General features: G+C 41.1%; 1 protein-coding gene across 7 annotated transcripts in view; it reads right to left on the minus strand.

The window, feature by feature from the left end:
* Nucleotides 1–17,852, minus strand: part of elmo1 (engulfment and cell motility 1 (ced-12 homolog, C. elegans)) — a 192,756-nt gene that overhangs the window by 18,651 nt on the left and 156,253 nt on the right. For all 7 annotated transcript variants that reach the window (XM_052472646.1, XM_052472647.1, XM_052472648.1 and 4 more), the window contains one exon: nt 3,319–3,482. In XM_052472646.1, coding sequence (XP_052328606.1) covers nt 3,319–3,482 — 164 coding nt within the window. The remainder of the gene's footprint in view (nt 1–3,318; nt 3,483–17,852) is intronic.

The raw sequence follows: 17,852 nt of genomic DNA on the forward strand, positions 1-17,852 counted from the left end.
AGGAGGGATGGAGGTCTATTAAATGTGTGTTAACGAGTGTTTCCTTTCTTCCACAGTCATATTGTCTCTCGTTCCCTTTGTTTCCTTTCTTCCACAGTCATATTGTCTCTCGTTCCCTTTGTTTCCTTTCTTCCACAGTCATATTGTCTCTCGTTCCCTTTGTTTCCTTTCTTCCACAGTCATATTGTCTCTCGTTCCCTTTGTTTCCTTTCTTCCACAGTCATATTGTCTCTCGTTCCCTTTGTTTCCTTTCTTCCACAGTCATATTGTCTCTCGTTCTCTTTAATTCCTTTCTTCCACAGTCATATTGTCTCTCGTTCCCTTTGTTTCCTTTCTTCCACAGTCATATTGTCTCTCGTTCCCTTTGTTTCCTTTCTTCCACAGTCATATTGTCTCTCGTTCCCTTTGTTTCCTTTCTTCCACAGTCATATTGTCTCTCGTTCCCTTTGTTTCCTTTCTTCCACAGTCATATTGTCTCTCGTTCCCTTTGTTTCCTTTCTTCCACAGTCATATTGTCTCTCGTTCCCTTTGTTTCCTTTCTTCCACAGTCATATTGTCTCTCGTTCCCTTTGTTTCCTTTCTTCCACAGTCATATTGTCTCTCGTTCCCTTTGTTTCCTTTCTTCCACAGTCATATTGTCTCTCGTTCCCTTTGTTTCCTTTCTTCCACAGTCATATTGTCTCTCGTTCTCTTTAATTCCTTTCTTCCACAGTAATATTGTCTCTCGTTCTCTTTAATTCCTTTCTTCCACAGTCATATTGTCTCTCGTTCCCTTTGTTTCCTTTCTTCCACAGTCATATTGTCTCTCGTTCCCTTTGTTTCCTTTCTTCCACAGTCATATTGTCTCTCGTTCCCTTTGTTTCCTTTCTTCCACAGTCATATTGTCTCTCGTTCCCTTTGTTTCCTTTCTTCCACAGTCATATTGTCTCTCATTCCCTTTGTTTCCTTTCTTCCACAGTCATATTGTCTCTCGTTCCCTTTGTTTCCTTTCTTCCACAGTCATATTGTCTCTCGTTCCCTTTGTTTCCTTTCTTCCACAGTCATATTGTCTCTCGTTCTCTTTAATTCCTTTCTTCCACAGTCATATTGTCTCTCGTTCTCTTTAATTCCTTTCTTCCACAGTCATATTGTCTCTCGTTCCCTTTGTTTCCTTTCTTCCACAGTCATATTGTCTCTCGTTCCCTTTGTTTCCTTTCTTCCACAGTCATATTGTCTCTCGTTCCCTTTGTTTCCTTTCTTCCACAGTCATATTGTCTCTCGTTCCCTTTGTTTCCTTTCTTCCACAGTCATATTGTCTCTCGTTCTCTTTAATTCCTTTCTTCCACAGTCATATTGTCTCTCGTTCCCTTTGTTTCCTTTCTTCCACAGTCATATTGTCTCTCGTTCCCTTTGTTTCCTTTCTTCCACAGTCATATTGTCTCTCGTTCCCTTTGTTTCCTTTCTTCCACAGTCATATTGTCTCTCGTTCCCTTTGTTTCCTTTCTTCCACAGTCATATTGTCTCTCGTTCCCTTTGTTTCCTTTCTTCCACAGTCATATTGTCTCTCGTTCCCTTTGTTTCCTTTCTTCCACAGTCATATTGTCTCTCGTTCTCTTTAATTCCTTTCTTCCACAGTCATATTGTCTCTCGTTCCCTTTGTTTCCTTTCTTCCACAGTCATATTGTCTCTCGTTCTCTTTGTTTCCTTTCTTCCACAGTCATATTGTCTCTCGTTCTCTTTGTTTCCTTTCTTCCACAGTTATATTGTCTCTCGTTCCCTTTGTTTCCTTTCTTCCACAGTCATATTGTCTCTCGTTCCCTTTGTTTCCTTTCTTCCACAGTTATATTGTCTCTCGTTCCCTTTGGTCCACAGTCATATTTTCTCTCGTTCCCTTTGTTTCCTTTCTTCCACAGTTATATTGTCTCTCGTTCCCTTTGTTTCCTTTCTTCCACAGTTATATTGTCTCTCGTTCCCTTTGTTTCCTTTCTTCCACAGTTATATTGTCTCTCGTTCCCTTTGTTTCCGTTCTTCCACAGTTATATTGTCTCTCGTTCCCTTTGTTTCCTTTCTTCCACAGTTATATTGTCTCTCGTTCCCTTTGTTTCCTTTCTTCCACAGTTATATTGTCTCTCGTTCCCTTTGTTTCCTTTCTTCCACAGTTATATTGTCTCTCGTTCCCTTTGTTTCCTTTCTTCCACAGTCATATTGTCTCTCGTTCCCTTTGTTTCCTTTCTTCCACAGTTATATTGTCTCTCGTTCCCTTTGTTTCCTTTCTTCCACAGTCATATTTTCTCTCGTTCCCTTTGTTTCCTTTCTTCCACAGTTATATTGTCTCTCGTTCCCTTTGTTTCCTTTCTTCCACAGTCATATTGTCTCTCGTTCCCTTTGTTTCCTTTCTTCCACAGTTATATTGTCTCTCGTTCCCTTTGTTTCCTTTCTTCCACAGTCATATTTTCTCTCGTTCCCTTTGTTTCCTTTCTTCCACAGTTATATTGTCTCTCGTTCCCTTTGTTTCCTTTCTTCCACAGTCATATTTTCTCTCGTTCCCTTTGTTTCCTTTCTTCCACAGTTATATTGTCTCTCGTTCCCTTTGTTTCCTTTCTTCCACAGTCATATTGTCTCTCGTTCCCTTTGTTTCCTTTCTTCCACAGTCATATTTTCTCTCGTTCCCTTTGTTTCCTTTCTTCCACAGTCATATTGTCTCTCGTTCCCTTTGTTTTGGTCTTTATTTGGACTGGTTAAAGAATAGGGCATCATGAGAAGATTTATGTCATGAATATTAGCAGCTATTTTCTTTCTTCAATCTCACAGGCGTCATGTTTTAGTCCTCTTTTTAACGAAGGATTGGTTACATCTACCTAATGAATATCACCGATTCCTTCCTTTCTCAGGCAGTAAAATCACTGATTCCTTCCTTTCTCAGGCAGTAAAATCACTGATTCCTTCCTTTCTCAGGCAGTAAAATCACTGATTCCTTCCTTTCTCAGGCAGTAAAATCACTGATTCCTTCCTTTCTCAGGCAGTAAAATCACTGATTCCTTCCTTTCTCAGGCAGTAAAATCACTGATTCCTTCCTTCCTCAGGCAGTAAAATCACTGATTCCTTCCTTCCTCAGGCAGTAAAATCACTGATTCCTTCCTTTCTCAGGCAGTAAAATCACTGATTCCTTCCTTTCTCAGGCAGTAAAATCACTGATTCCTTCCTTTCTCAGGCAGTAATAACACACACACACACACACACACACACACACACACACACACACACACACACACACACACACACACACACACACACACACACACACACACACACACACACACACACACACAATTGACTCACAGGATGGGGCGTGACTGGAAGTCTTCTTGGTTCATTCTCTCAGACTGGCGTATCTTCAGGATCTCAGTATAACTCAGGTTCTGCAGGCGACTCTTCAACTGGTCCAGGGAATTAGGCTTCTGTGTCAGCGCTCGTATGATCTGCTCTTTTACCACCTGCATCACCTGGGAGGAGAAGACAGAGGGGGATTTAGACGACGGGAGAGGTGGTAAGAACTTCGATGTCTGGATAGGTAGAGAAGGAAACCTAGGCTACACATTTGGGTCCGGTTTCCCAGACAGATTAATCTTAGACCTGGTCCAAAAGCATTCTCAATGGAGGTTCTTCTTTCTAGGACTAGGATGAATCTGTGTCTAGGAAACAGTCTCATGATGTGATATAAATACGCTGTTGTGCAAAGGCACATTAAATGGAGGAAAACAATTATTTACTCGCACACATACAGTTATATGAATACATATCACTTTCACATCACTGTTCGGAGCTTTCGGGGCAAACATCCCATCTCCTCAAAACGTTTGCTCTTGAGGACGTTTGCAGAGCTCCTGAGGGAGAGAGAGAGAGCCAAGGAACCTCTGGGAAACAGTCATTTAAACAGAGCACAAAACACGAGAGAATTGTATTTACTTTATTTAACAAGGCAAGTCAATGACGGTCTACCCCGACCAAACCCGGACGACGCTGGGCCAATTATGTGCCGTTCTATGGGACTCCCAATCACGTCCGGATGTGATACAGCCTGGATTCGAACCAGGGACTGTAGTGACGTCTCTTGCACAAAGATGCAATGACTTAGACCCCTGCGCCACTCGGGAGGTCAGAAAACATTTTTCTTGCTGCTCCAGTAAAGAGCCCTGGGGACTAATGGTGCGGATGGCAACTATAAACCCGGGTAGTTTGACTCCTGGAAGCTGATTGGCTGAAAGCCGTGGGATATCAGATAAAATACCAGAGGTATGATGCAAAATTACTTGTTTACTGTTCTAATTATGTTGTCAAGTTTTTAATAGCAATAAGGCATCTTGGGGTTTGTGGTATATGGATAATTTACCACGGCTAAGGGCTGTATATCAAGGCACTCTGCATTGCGTTATGCATAAGAACACCCCTTAGCTGTGATATATTTGCCATATACCACACCCCCTCGGGCCTTACTGCTTAAATAACCCACACACAGAAGCGTGTGCACCACTCACACAAGGGCGTCGGATTGAGTCACTAATGGTGAATAACTCCATTGCCAGTTTATGGGGTCAGAGGAGCACATCATGTGTGCTGGTAAGGGGATGGAGAGCCACTTCCCAGTAGATAAATCATAGAAGGTTTTATCAGTACACATTTTGTAATATAGTCCAGTGAATCTTCCCTCAGGGGGAAAGGGCAGGATGAAGGGGGCTAATTTTATACTGCCTAGCCTCCTGTAATACTCTGCATGCATCAGTGGAGAACATTCACTCAACGCATCCCTAACACTTGCTTATCCATTCGTATTGTTAGACTGTGGGAGAGAATCACGAGGCATGCCACTACATCAGAGATAGAAAGTCAGAGGGCACAGGATACTGTTGGATCCTTCACTCCTGGCTATAGCCACATTCTGCTGAATGGCTTCCTATCAGAACCACTAGATGACCTCCTGTCCTGCATATTATAATTACAGTATATAACTACAGTAGACTACTCTCCAGTATGTTTCATATTATATATAAATACCATATATAACTACAGTAGACTACTCTCCAGTATGTTTCATATTATATATAAATACAGTATATAACTACAGTAGACCAGTATGTTTCATATTATATATAATAACTACAGCATATAACTACAGTAGCCTACTGTATGCTTCCTATTATATATAGCTACAGTATATGACTGTTTCATATATCTACAGTACATAACTACAGTAGACTACTGTATGTTTCATATGATATATTACTACAGTAAATAACTACTATATCTTTCATTCACAGTACAGCACAGAAAGTCATCATTAAGGAAAGGAGATAAGGAAAGGAAGCTAGCCTGTGTATCTATTCACCAGTAAGATTATCTCAGCCTTTTGTTATGAAGTTGCACCCTCGTGCTGTTGTGATTCTAGAACAAGCTATAATCACACCCTCGTGCTGTTATGATTCTAGAACAAACTATAATCACACCCTCGTGCTGTTGTGATTCTAGAACAAACAATAATCACACCCTCGTGCTGTTGTGATTCTAGAACAAACTATAATCACACCCTCGTGCTGTTGTGATTCTAGAACAAACAATAATCACACCCTCGTGCTGTTGTGATTCTAGAACAAACTATAATCACACCCTCGTGCTGTTGTGATTCTAGAACAAACTATAATCACACCCTCGTGCTGTTGTGATTCTAGAACAAACTATAATCACACCCTCGTGCTGTTGTGATTCTAGAATAAACTATAATCACACCCTCGTGCTGTTGTGATTCTAGAACAAACTATAATCACACCCTCATGTTGTTGTGATTCTAGAACAAACTATAATCACACCCTCATGCTGTTGTGATTCTAGAACAAACAATAATCACACCCTCATGTTGTTGTGATTCTAGAACAAACTATAATCACACCAAACAATAATCATGTTGTTGTGATTCTAGAACAAACTATAATAATCACACCTCATGTTGTTGTGATTCTAGAACAAACTATAATCACACCCTCATGTTGTTGTGATTCTAGAACAAACTATAATCACACCCTCATGCTGTTGTGATTCTAGAATAAACTATAATCACACCCTCGTGCTGTTGTGATTCTAGAACAAACTATAATCACACCCTCATGTTGTTGTGATTCTAGAACAAACTATAATCACACCCTCATGCTGTTGTGATTCTAGAACAAACAATAATCACACCCTCATGTTGTTGTGATTCTAGAACAAACAATAGTCACATCCTCTGTAACCCATGTGGTGATTTATGACATTAGACACATACTGTAATTGTATCATTGTACTGTGATGGAAGGGACTGTCTGTTTCGATGGGTGGTGTGGGTTCCATCCTTAGTGAATGAAGAGTGTTGTAGGTATTTAGATGTAACCCCTCTTCCTAACAGGGTTCAATATGTTGGGAATCATCAATGAAGTGCAAACAAGTAATGAAGAATGATCCACACAGGGAAGGGAGGGAGAGATACTTTTTCTTGCCACTGTATATGTATGTGAACCCTTCAGAATTACCCAGATGTCTGCTAAAATTGGTAATCAAATTTGATCAGATCATCATCAAAGTCACAACAATAGACAGACATAGTGATCTTAAACTAATAACACACAAATTATTGTATTTTTCTTGTCTATATTGAATACATAATTTAAACATTCACAGTGTAGGTTGGAAAAAGTATGTGAACCCATTGACTAATAACTTATCCAAAAGGCCCTTCTTCGGACACTGTGTTAACTAACCTCCAGACGAGCTTCAATGCCATACAACTCTCCTTCCGTGGCCTCCAACTGCTCTTAAATGCAAGTAAAACTAAATGCATACTCTTCTACCGATTGCTGCCCGCACCTGCCCGCCTGTCTAGCATCACTACTCTGGACGGTTCTGACTTAGAATATGTGGACAACTACAAATACCTAGATGTCTGGTTAGAGTCTAAACTCTAACCAGACTGTAAACTCTCCTTCCAGACCCACATTAAGCATCTCCAATCCAAAATTAAATCTAGAATTGGCTTCCTATTTCGCAACAAAGCATCCTTCACTCATGCTGCCAAACACACCCTCGTAAAACTGACTATCCTACCGATAGTCAGCTCACTGGTCACCATAGCAGCACCCACTCGTAGCACGCGCTCCAGCAGGTATATCTCACTGGTCATCCCCAAAACCAACTCCTCCTTTGGTCGCCTTTCCTTCCAGTTCTCTGCTGCCAATGACTGGAACGAATTGCAAAAATCACTGAAGTTGGAGACTCATTTCCCCCTCACTAACTTTAAGCATAAACTGTCAGAGCAGTTTACTGATCATTGCACCTGTACATAGTCCATTTGTAATTAGCCCATCCGACGACCTCATCCGCATATTTCTTTTTTTGTTGCTCCTTTGCACCCCAGTATCTCTACTTGCACATTCATCTTCTGCACATCTATCACTCCAGTGTTTAATTGCTAAATTGTAATTACTTCGCCATTACGGCCTATTTGTTGCCTCCCTAATCGTACTTCATTTGCACACACTGTATGTAGACTTTTCTATTGTGTTATTGACTGTATGTTTGTTTATTCCATGTGTAACTCTGTTGTTTTTTATGTTGCACTGCGTTGCTTTATCTTGGCCAGGTCGCAGTTGTAAATGTGAACTTGTTCTCAACTGGCCTACCTGGTTAAATAAAAATAAAACATGAAATTGGATAAATATATAAAAAACACTCACAAAATGTTAGTTTGCTATTCACAAGAAGCATTGCCTGATATGAGCCATGCATCGAACAAAATAGATCTCAGAAGACCTAAGATCAAGAATTGTTGACTTGCATAAAGCTGGAAAGGGTTACAAAAGTATCTCTAAAAGCTTTGATGTTCATCAGTCCATGGTAAGACACATTGTCTATAAATGGAGAATGTTCAGCACTGTTGCTACTCTCCCTAGGAGTCACCGTCCTATAAAGGTGACTGCAAGAGCACAGCGCATAATGCTCAATGAGGTTAAGAAGAATCCTAGAGACAGCTAAAAATGTACAGAAATCTCTGGAACATGCTAACATCTCTGACAAGTCTACGATACGTAAAACACTAAACAAGAATGGTGTTCACGGAAGAAGTCACTGCTATCCACCAAAAATATTGCCGTACGTCTGAAGTTTGCAAAAGTGCACTTGGATGTTCCACAGCGCTACTGGTCAAATATGATTTGGACAGGAACTACAGTTGAGTTGTTTGGAAGGAACACACAACACTATGTGTGGAGAAAAAGAGGCACAGCACACCAACATTAAAACCTTATCCCAACTGTAAAGTATGGTGGAGGGAGTAAATCAACAACAGAATGGCTTCAACAGAAGAAAATACACCTTCTGGAGTGGCCCAGTCAGAGTCCTGACCTCAACCTGATTGAGATGCTGCGGCATGACCTCAAGAGAGCAGTTCACACCAGACATCCCAAGAATATTGCTGAACTGAAACAGTTTTGTAAAGAGGAATGGTCCAAAATTCCTCCTGACCGTTGTGCAGATCAGATCTGCAACGACAGAAACGTTTGGTTGAGGTTATTGTTGCCAAAAGAGGGTCAACCAGTTATTAAATCCAAGGGTTCACATACTTTTCCCACCCTGCACTGTGAATGTTCACACGGTGTGTTCAATGTAGACATGAAAACCTATAATTGTTTGTGTGTTATTAGTTTAAACAGACTGTGTTTGTCTATTGTTGTGACATAGATGAAGATTAGATCAAATTTTATGACCAATTTATGCAGAAATCCAGGTATTTCCAAAGGGTTCACATAAAAAAATTGCCACTATATATTTTTTACTTGTGTGAGTGTAATGTCTACTGTTAATTTATGACTGCTTATTTCACTTTTGTTTATTATCTATTTCACTTGCTTTGGCAATGTAAACATATGTTTCACATGCCAATAAAGCCCTTTGAATTGAATTGAAATTGACAGAGACAAAGGAGGGAGAGAGAGAGGAAGAGTATACACGTCTGTGTGTGTGTGTGTGTGGTGTATGTGTTGTTGTTGTTGTTGTTGTCTGTGGATAGAGGCGATTATAGTGCAGGATTCTGATCCAAAAAGCTTAGTGAAATCTTCCCAAAGAAAGACTGATCCATCGCCAGGGGTAAGAAATAAAAAATGGATAGAGGGAAGACAAGACATCACGAAAGGAATACAAATATGAAACAAGACGAGACAACACAGCACCCAAAAAACCTTCAGACTAAGGCTTCAAGGGTGTTTTTTTTGGGGGGGTGGGGGTGGGGGGGGGGGTAATCCTCTCAACAAAAAAAAAAAAAAAAAAAAAAAAAAAATTGGCATTAGCTCACAGAGAAACAAGTGAAAATGGCCCTACTTCAAATCCACAATTTTGGGCATCCATGCATACTGTTAGTGAGTGCCACAAAGAGGAATTAAAGGAATTAACCCATTTATAATTCCAGATTCGATAAGCCGGTGGCATCATCCCCCCTCCTACAAAATAAAAAACATAATTTTCCAGCTGATTACACTCTTTAATCCAGGTTTATCTTCTGGGATGCAAATATGTTCCGCTGTGGTAATCACAGGGCTCTGAGTAAAACTTGGCATAACAATGACCTTGGAAAACAAACAAAAGACAGGGAGGGGGAAAACAGCAAGATAATAACTGCACTGTCATGTTTCCAGATACAGTACGACTGGGTAGTTATCTGGAGCGCTGAACGTTTGAACCCATCTCTGTTACCTCAGGATTACGTAACCTTTTGTTGTTTAGATGTTTTGAGAGGTATGACCTCCCCTACTCCCTTCTATTTAGTAGACAGCATTCATCAGGCTCATGTTCATTAGGGAAAACATGTTGAAATAGGAAAGGTAATAATTCTGCACTGAACACATCCCTGAACTCTTCCCACCTCAAACTCTCTCTATTAGGCTGTTGGTCTCACCATACATTATTGTTGTTAATCCTAGTTCTCCTCAGCTGCCAGTAACCCCCAAAAAGCAGAGGTGAGAATTAGCCTGTCACTAATCATGGCCCTTTCCTCTCTCCACTCTCACTTAACACCCCACCCACCAGACAGTCAACAGGGGGAGAAAGATAGCCAACAGGGATAGATGCCAATACTATAAAGTGACATTCTTTCCAATGGCCTATTTTCATATCCTAGTGGAGGTACTAAACTACTCTCCTCTACACTCTTATCACCTTTCGGCCTTCAGGGGGAAGAAAACAGGGAAAAAACCTAAATACTCAGTTTCATCCTATTCTCTCTGGAAGAACAGAGTCATGATGGGAGGATACTTTAGAGACACCAATGTCTCCCATCTCCACCTTTAATGACAATCTTTTTCTTTTTTTCTTTCACCTTTATTTAACCAGGTAGGCCAGTTGAGAACAAGTGAGACCAAGATAAAGCAAAGCAGTTCGACACATACAACAACACAGAGTTACACATGGAATGAACAAAACATACAGTAGAAAAAAAAGAAAACAAAGTCTATATACAGTGCAAATAAGGTAAAATAAGGGAGTTAAGGCAATAAATAAGCCATGGTGGAGAAGTAATTACAATATGGCAATTAAACACTGGAATGGTAGATGTGGAAGTAGAGATACTGTGGTGCAAAAGGAGATAAATAAATAAATACAGTATGGGGATGAGGTAGATAGATGGGCTGTATACAGATGGGCTATGAACAGGTGCAGTGATCTGTGAGCTGCTCTGACAGCTGGTTCTTAAAGCTAGTGAGGGAGATGGGAATCTCCAGCTTCAGTGATTTTTGCAGTTCGTTCCAGTCAGTGGCAGCAGAGAACTGGAAGGAAAGGCGACCAAAGGAGGAATTGGCTTTGGGGGTGACCAGTGAGATATACCTGCTGGAGCGTGTGCTACGAGTGGGTGCTGCTATGGTGACCAGCGAGCTGAGATAGGGCGGAGCTTTACCTAGCAGACTTGTAGATAACCTGTAGCCAGTGGGTTTGGCGACGAGTATGAAGCGAGGGCCAGCCAACGAGAGCGTACAGGTCGCAGTGGTGGGTAGTATATGGGGCTTTGGTGACAAAACGGATGGCACTGTGATAGGCTACATCCAGTTTGCTGAGTAGAGTGTTGGAGGCTATTTTATAGATGACATCGCTGACGTCAAGGATCGGTAGAATGGTCAGTTTTACAAGGGTATGTTTGGAAGCATGAGTGAAGGAAGCTTTGTTGTGAAATAGGAAGCCGATTCTAGATTTCATTTTTGATGGGAGATGCTTAATGTGAGTCTGGAAGGAGAGTTTACAGTCTAGCCAGACACCTAGGTATTTGTAGTTGTCCACGTATTCTAAGTCAGAGCCTTCCAGAGTAGTGATGCTGGATGGACGGGCAGGTGCTGGTAATGATCGGTTGAATCTCACAGTTCTCCATAAAAAAATTATCTCTCTCTCTCACACACACACACACACACACACACACACACACACACACACACACACACACACACACACACACACACACACACACACACACACACACACACACACACACACACACACACACACACACACACACACACACACACCTGCCAGTCTCTGAGTCTGCATACAGGCTCATAATTAAGTCTCGTATTTATTCTCCAATTGTAATTACAAAATTACAAGTGATCTGTCATTCTGTCACATCAGTGGATTAACCATGGCCATTTGGTTTGGCCCAGGACAGGAGTGACAGGGGTGACATTGATGAACTTTGACAAGGTGTGTGTGTGTGGGGGGGGTTACATTTTGTTAGTCCCCCCGACGTCAAATGCTATTTCTAGGGGGTTTAGGATTAAGGTTAGAATTAGTGTTAGAGTTATGTTAAGGGTTAGGGTTCGGAACTAGGGTTAGTTTTAGGGTTAGAGTTAGGAGCTAGGGTTTGGTTTAGGTTTTTGGGTTAGGATGAGGAGTACGGATTAGGGAAAATAGTATTTTGAATAGGACTGAATTGTGTGTCCCCACAAGGTTAGCTGTACAAGACTGTTTGTGTTAAAAGTCAAGCAGGGGCTTTGCCATAATAATAGAGGAACAACTTACATCCCTACAGGAAAGGCAATGAGTGACTCATTTAACCAAATTAACCAAATACTTACTGGTTTCAATTCAAAATGACATCAGTTGTTGAGAACTAGGTCATCTATCTACTTTCAGATATCTGTGGTTTGTGACTCATTCACCCTCCCAAACGGACCCATCCCATAAGGCTCTGGTCAAAACTAGTCCTCTATTTGGGGAATAGGGTGTCATTAGAGAGGCAGCCCCAGTCCCATGGGACTGTCATTAATATTCAGTATTTAATGACACGTCTTGAGCAGGAAAACAATTCTGTTCTGTCCATGCGGCTCCACTCACACTAATTAACAGCTTGAATATTCATCCTATAGGAACACATGGTCCCTTCACAACATGGCGCTCATTATGAATAATTTATTAGACTCCGTTCAAAGACCAACCAGTCAGGCAGCGTTGCTCACAAAGCACCTTGACAGAGGTGAGCCTGACAGACTTCGGGGTCCTGTTCATTAAGCACCATATCGAAGAAAACAGACTGAAACAGGGAGGGACTACCTGGACTTGTCCAATAGGAAAGGCTCAGTTATGTCTTTGGTTACAAAACATTTTTTTAAAGTATCTGCCCTAATGAACATGACCCAGTTCTGAAGGTACATATTATCATTCCCATTCAGAATTCATCCCCCTATTTCTGAGAAAATTACAATGAACGAACGAACGAACGAGAGAGACATAAAAAGGCATGTTTTTTCATTGTACCGGGAAAGCTCTGAAATGCTGATGAATAGAATGAGTTGTGGCAATGGTATATACTTTACATGTTGTAGGTAAGTCACTGCACTTTCAATTATTTTCCCGTACATTATTCCTGATCCAACCTCACTGTTCTAACACAAGATAAAGTACTGGGCCAGTATTCTTAAAGCGTCACAGAGTAGGAGAGCTGATCTAGAATCAGGTACCTCCTGTCTATTTGATCTTATTTATGATAATCTAAAAGGCTAAACTGATCCTAGATCAGCACCCCTACTGTGAGACACTGAAAACAGGCTCCGATTGCATTTCTGGTTCTTTCAGTGTAAAGGCATGTGAATCTTTCTCAGTGCAGCAGTGTTACAGGCTTGCCCGTTCCCTCTCTCTCTTTGTCCCCTAGAGACCTGTTAGAGAGAGTCTCTCTGCTAGGAGCAAGCATATATGTCAATGCATCCTGGCATCTGTGTGTGTGTCTGTGTGTGTTTCTGTGTGTGTCTGTGTGTGTTTCTGTGTGTGTGTCTGTGTGTGTTTCTGTGTGTGTGTCTGTGTGTGTGTCTGTCTGTGTGTGTTTCTGTGTGTGTTTCTGTGTGTGTTTCTGTGTGTGTTTCTGTGTGTGTTTCTGTGTGTGTGTGTGGCTCTCCAGAGAGATCATTCCTTACGCTTCAGCGAGGTTCTGTTTATTACTGCTGCATGATGTTGCCATTTTTAATGCATGCAGAGATTGTTGTATAGGGAGGGTGTCCATGCAGAGATTGTTGTATAGGGAGGGTGTCCATGCAGAGATTGTTGTATAGGGAGGGTGTCCATGCAGAGATTGTTGTATAGGGAGGGTGTCCATGCAGAGATTGTTGTATAGGGAGGGTGTCCATGCAGAGATTGTTGTATAGGGAGGGTGTCCATGCAGAGCTTGCTTTGTATAGGGAGGGTGTCCATGCAGAGATTGTTGTATAGGGAGGGTGTCCATGCAGAGATTGTTGTTTAGGGAGGGTGTCCATGCAGAGATTGTTGTTTAGGGAGGGTGTCCATGCAGAGAAAACATGTTTAAAGGGAAGGTGTCCATGCAGAGAAACTGTCAAAAAAGGTATTCGTCAAGAATCAGCTGATCGTGGCAACAGAACAGAACATGTACTATAGCGTACTGTTTCACACACAAAGTTTTGTAGGCCGTCATTGAAATAAGAATTTGTTCTTAACTGACTTGCCTAGTTAAATAATAGTTAAATAAAAAATATAAATATATATATATATATATATATATATATATATATATAAACTCAGACAAAAAAAGAAACACCCCTTTTTCCAGGATCCTGTCCTTCAAAGATAATTCATAAAAATCCAAATAACTTCACATATCTTCATTGTAAAGGGTTTAAACACTGTTTCCCATGCTTGTTCAATGAACCATAAACAATTAATGAACATGCACCTGTGGAACGGTCGTTAAGACACTAACAGCTTACAGACGGTAGGCAATTAAGGCCACAGTTATGAGCATTTAGGACACTAAAGAGGCCTTTATACTGATTCTGAAAAACACCAAAAGAAAGATGCCCAGGGTCCCTGCTCATCTGTGTGAATGTGCCTTAGGCATGCTGCAAGGAGGCATGAGGACTGCAAATGTGGCCAGGGCAATAAATTGCAATGTCCGTACTGCGAGACGCCTAACACAGCACTACAGGAAGACAGGACAGATAGCTGATCATCTTAGCAGTGGCAGACCACGTGTAACACCTGCACAGGATCGGTACATCCGAACACCTGCGGGACAGGTACAGGAAGGCAACAACAACTGCCCGAGTTACACCAGGAACACACAATCCCGCCATCAGTGCTCAGACCATCTGCAATAGGCTGAGAGAGGTTGGACTGAGGGCTTGTAGGCCTGTTGTAAGGCAGGTCCTCATCAGACATCACCGGCAACAACGTCGCCTATGAGGGGCGGCAGCGTAGCCTAGTGGTTAGAGCGTTGGACTAGTAACCAGAAGGTTGCGAGTTCAAACCCCCGAGCTGACAAGGTACAAATCTGTCGTTCTGCCCCTGAACAGGCAGTTAACCCACTGTTCCCAGGCCGTCATTGAAAATAAGAATATGTTCTTAACTGACTTGCCTGGTTAAATAAAGGTTAAAAAAAATGTAAAAAATGAGCACATCTGGGAACTTGCAGGTGCCTTGGTGGAAGAGTGGGGTAACATCTCACAGCAAGAACTGGAAAATCTGGTGCAGTCCATGAGGAGGAGATGCACTGCAGCAGTTAATGCAGCTGGTGGCCACACCAGATACTGACTGTCACTTTTGATTTTGACCCCTTCAGGTACACAATCTTCCATTTCTGTTAGTCACATGTCTGTGGAACTTGTTCAGTTTATGTCTCAGTTGTTGATTCTTGTTATGTTCATACAAATATTTACACATGTTAAGTTTGCTGAAAATAAACACAGTTGACAGTGAGAGGACGTTTCTTTTTTGCTGAGTTTATATATGTGCTCTATTTAGGGAACAGGATGCCATTTGGAAGACGCAGTGAACTAAAGAAAAACATCATGGCCACAGGTCAGGTGACTGTTCAGCATCAAACAGAGTACACACAAACCACATCTCTGACTGATATGACTGGAAAGGAGAATACACACACACACACACACACACACACACACACACACACACACACACACACACACACACACACACACACATATCTGCAACAATTACGACACACACCCTGCCCATGTCTACTCAATCATTCATGAGTCCATGTTGTACATGTACAGCTACTCTCTACTCTCCCCATGTTAGACAACACAGCCTTCTGATTCAATCAATATCAGAATCTTCATCCATTTAAATGTCCTCCTCTGTCATTGCTATGTGCCACCAGACATCATATCCAAAACCTACCACAACGTGACATCTAAATGTAAAGCCATCTACATCCCTGTTCAAATAGCTAGCTGCCGATTGCTTGATGTAAATGTCTGTTGATTTCCCCAGCCGTTATTTGTGTGCACTGCGTTGGCCTTCTCAGCATGTGTAGACTGCCTGCTCTAACTGAGATGAGAGATGCCTCCTAGGGCCACGGTATACAGCAATGCCCCCACTCCCCTCCCTCTTTTGTCTCAATCACTCCATTCTCCCTGTATCTGAAAGGAGGGTGGAGGGGATATTTTATTGTCACATACAGTACCAGTCAAAAGTTTGGACACCTACACATTCAAGGGTTTTTATTAATTTGTACTATTTTCTACATTGTAGAACAATAGTGAAGACATCAAAACTTTGAAATAACACATATGGAATCATGTAGTAACCAAAAAAGTGTTCTTCTTTCTTAAAAACTTCTTATGGCTGCAGGGGCATTGAGTAGCTTGGATGAAAGGTGCGCAGAGTAAACGGCCTTCTCCTCAGCCCCAGTTGCTAATATATGCATATTATTATTAGCATTGGATAGAACACACTCGGAAGTTTCTAAAACTGTTTAAATGATGTCTGTGTGTATATCAGAACTCATATGGCAGGCAATCCAGGAACAGGAAGTGAGAAATCTGAGGTTGGTCGATATTCAACCCAGCCCCTATTGAATTCACAGTGGGATATGGATGAAGTTGCACTTCCTAGGGATTTCACTAGATGTCAACTGTCTTTAGAAACTTGAATGAGGCTTCTACTGTGTTGTGGAGCTGAATAAGTGCTAAATGAGTCAGGTTACTGGCAGAGAGCCAGGTCCTGGTCACGCACAATTCACATGATAGCGACCTGCGTTCCTTGGCTTCTCTACACACAAAGGAATTCTCCGGTTGGAACTTTATTGAAGATTTATGATAACAACACCCTAAAGATTGATTCTATAGTTAGTTTGACAAGTTTCTTCGACCTGTGATATAACTTTTTGAAGTTTTCATCCGACGTTCAGATGGACCTGCAGGAGCGTTTGGATTTGTATACCTAAGCCCTAAAAAAGTAGCTACTTGGACATAAATAATGGAAATTATCGAACAAATCAAGCATTTATTGTGGAACTTGGATTCCTGGGAGTGCATTCTGATGAAGATTGTCAAAGGTAAGGGAATATTTATAATGTGATTTCTGGTTTCTGTTGACTCCAACATGGCGGATAATTGTATTTATTTTCTGAGCGCCGTCTCAAATTATTGCATGGTTTGCTTTTTTCGTAAAGTTTTTTAAAAATCTGACACAGCGGTTACATTAAGGAGAGGTATATCTATAATTCCATGTGTATAACTTGTATTTTCATCTACATTTTTGATGAACATTTCTGTAAAATGATGTGGTTCTCTGCAATATCACCAGATGTTTTTGGAACTAGTGAACGTAACGCGCCAATGTAAACTCAGATTTTTTTATATAAATATGAACTTTATCAAACAAAACATACATGTATTGTATAACATGAAGTCCTATGAGTGTCATCTGATGAATATCATCAAAGGTTAGTGATTCATTTTATCTCCATTTTTGCTTTTTGTGACTCCTCTCTTTGGCTGGAAAAATGGCTAGGTTTTTAGTTTGTGGTGCTTTCGCTGTAAAGCCTATTTGAAATCGGACACTGTGGTGGGATTAACAACAAGATTACCTTTAAAACGGTATAAGATACATGCATGTTTGAGGAATGTTAATTATGAGATTTCTGTTGTTTTGAAATTGGCGCCATGCACTTTCACTGGCTGATGTCATATCATCCCATTAACGGGATTGCAGCCCTAAGAAGTTTTAAACAAGTACAAATGTATTTTAAGATTTGAGATTCTTCAAATTAGCCACCCTTTGCCTTGATGACAGCTTTGCACAAGCTTGGCATTCTCTCAACCAGCTTCATAAGGTACAGTAGTCACCTGGAATGCATTTCAATTAAAAGGTGTGCCTTGTTAAAAGATATGCTGTGGAATTTATTTCCTTCATAATGCATTTGAGCCAACCAGTTGTGTTGTGACAAGGTAGGAGTGGTGTACAGAAGATAGCCCTATTAGGCAAAATATCAATTCCATATTATGGCAAGAACCGCTCAAAAAAGCAAAGAGAAATGACAGTCGATTATTACTTTAAGACAT

This window comes from Oncorhynchus keta, chromosome 20, assembly GCF_023373465.1.
Source record: "Oncorhynchus keta strain PuntledgeMale-10-30-2019 chromosome 20, Oket_V2, whole genome shotgun sequence".
Classification (NCBI taxonomy): domain Eukaryota; kingdom Metazoa; phylum Chordata; class Actinopteri; order Salmoniformes; family Salmonidae; genus Oncorhynchus; species Oncorhynchus keta.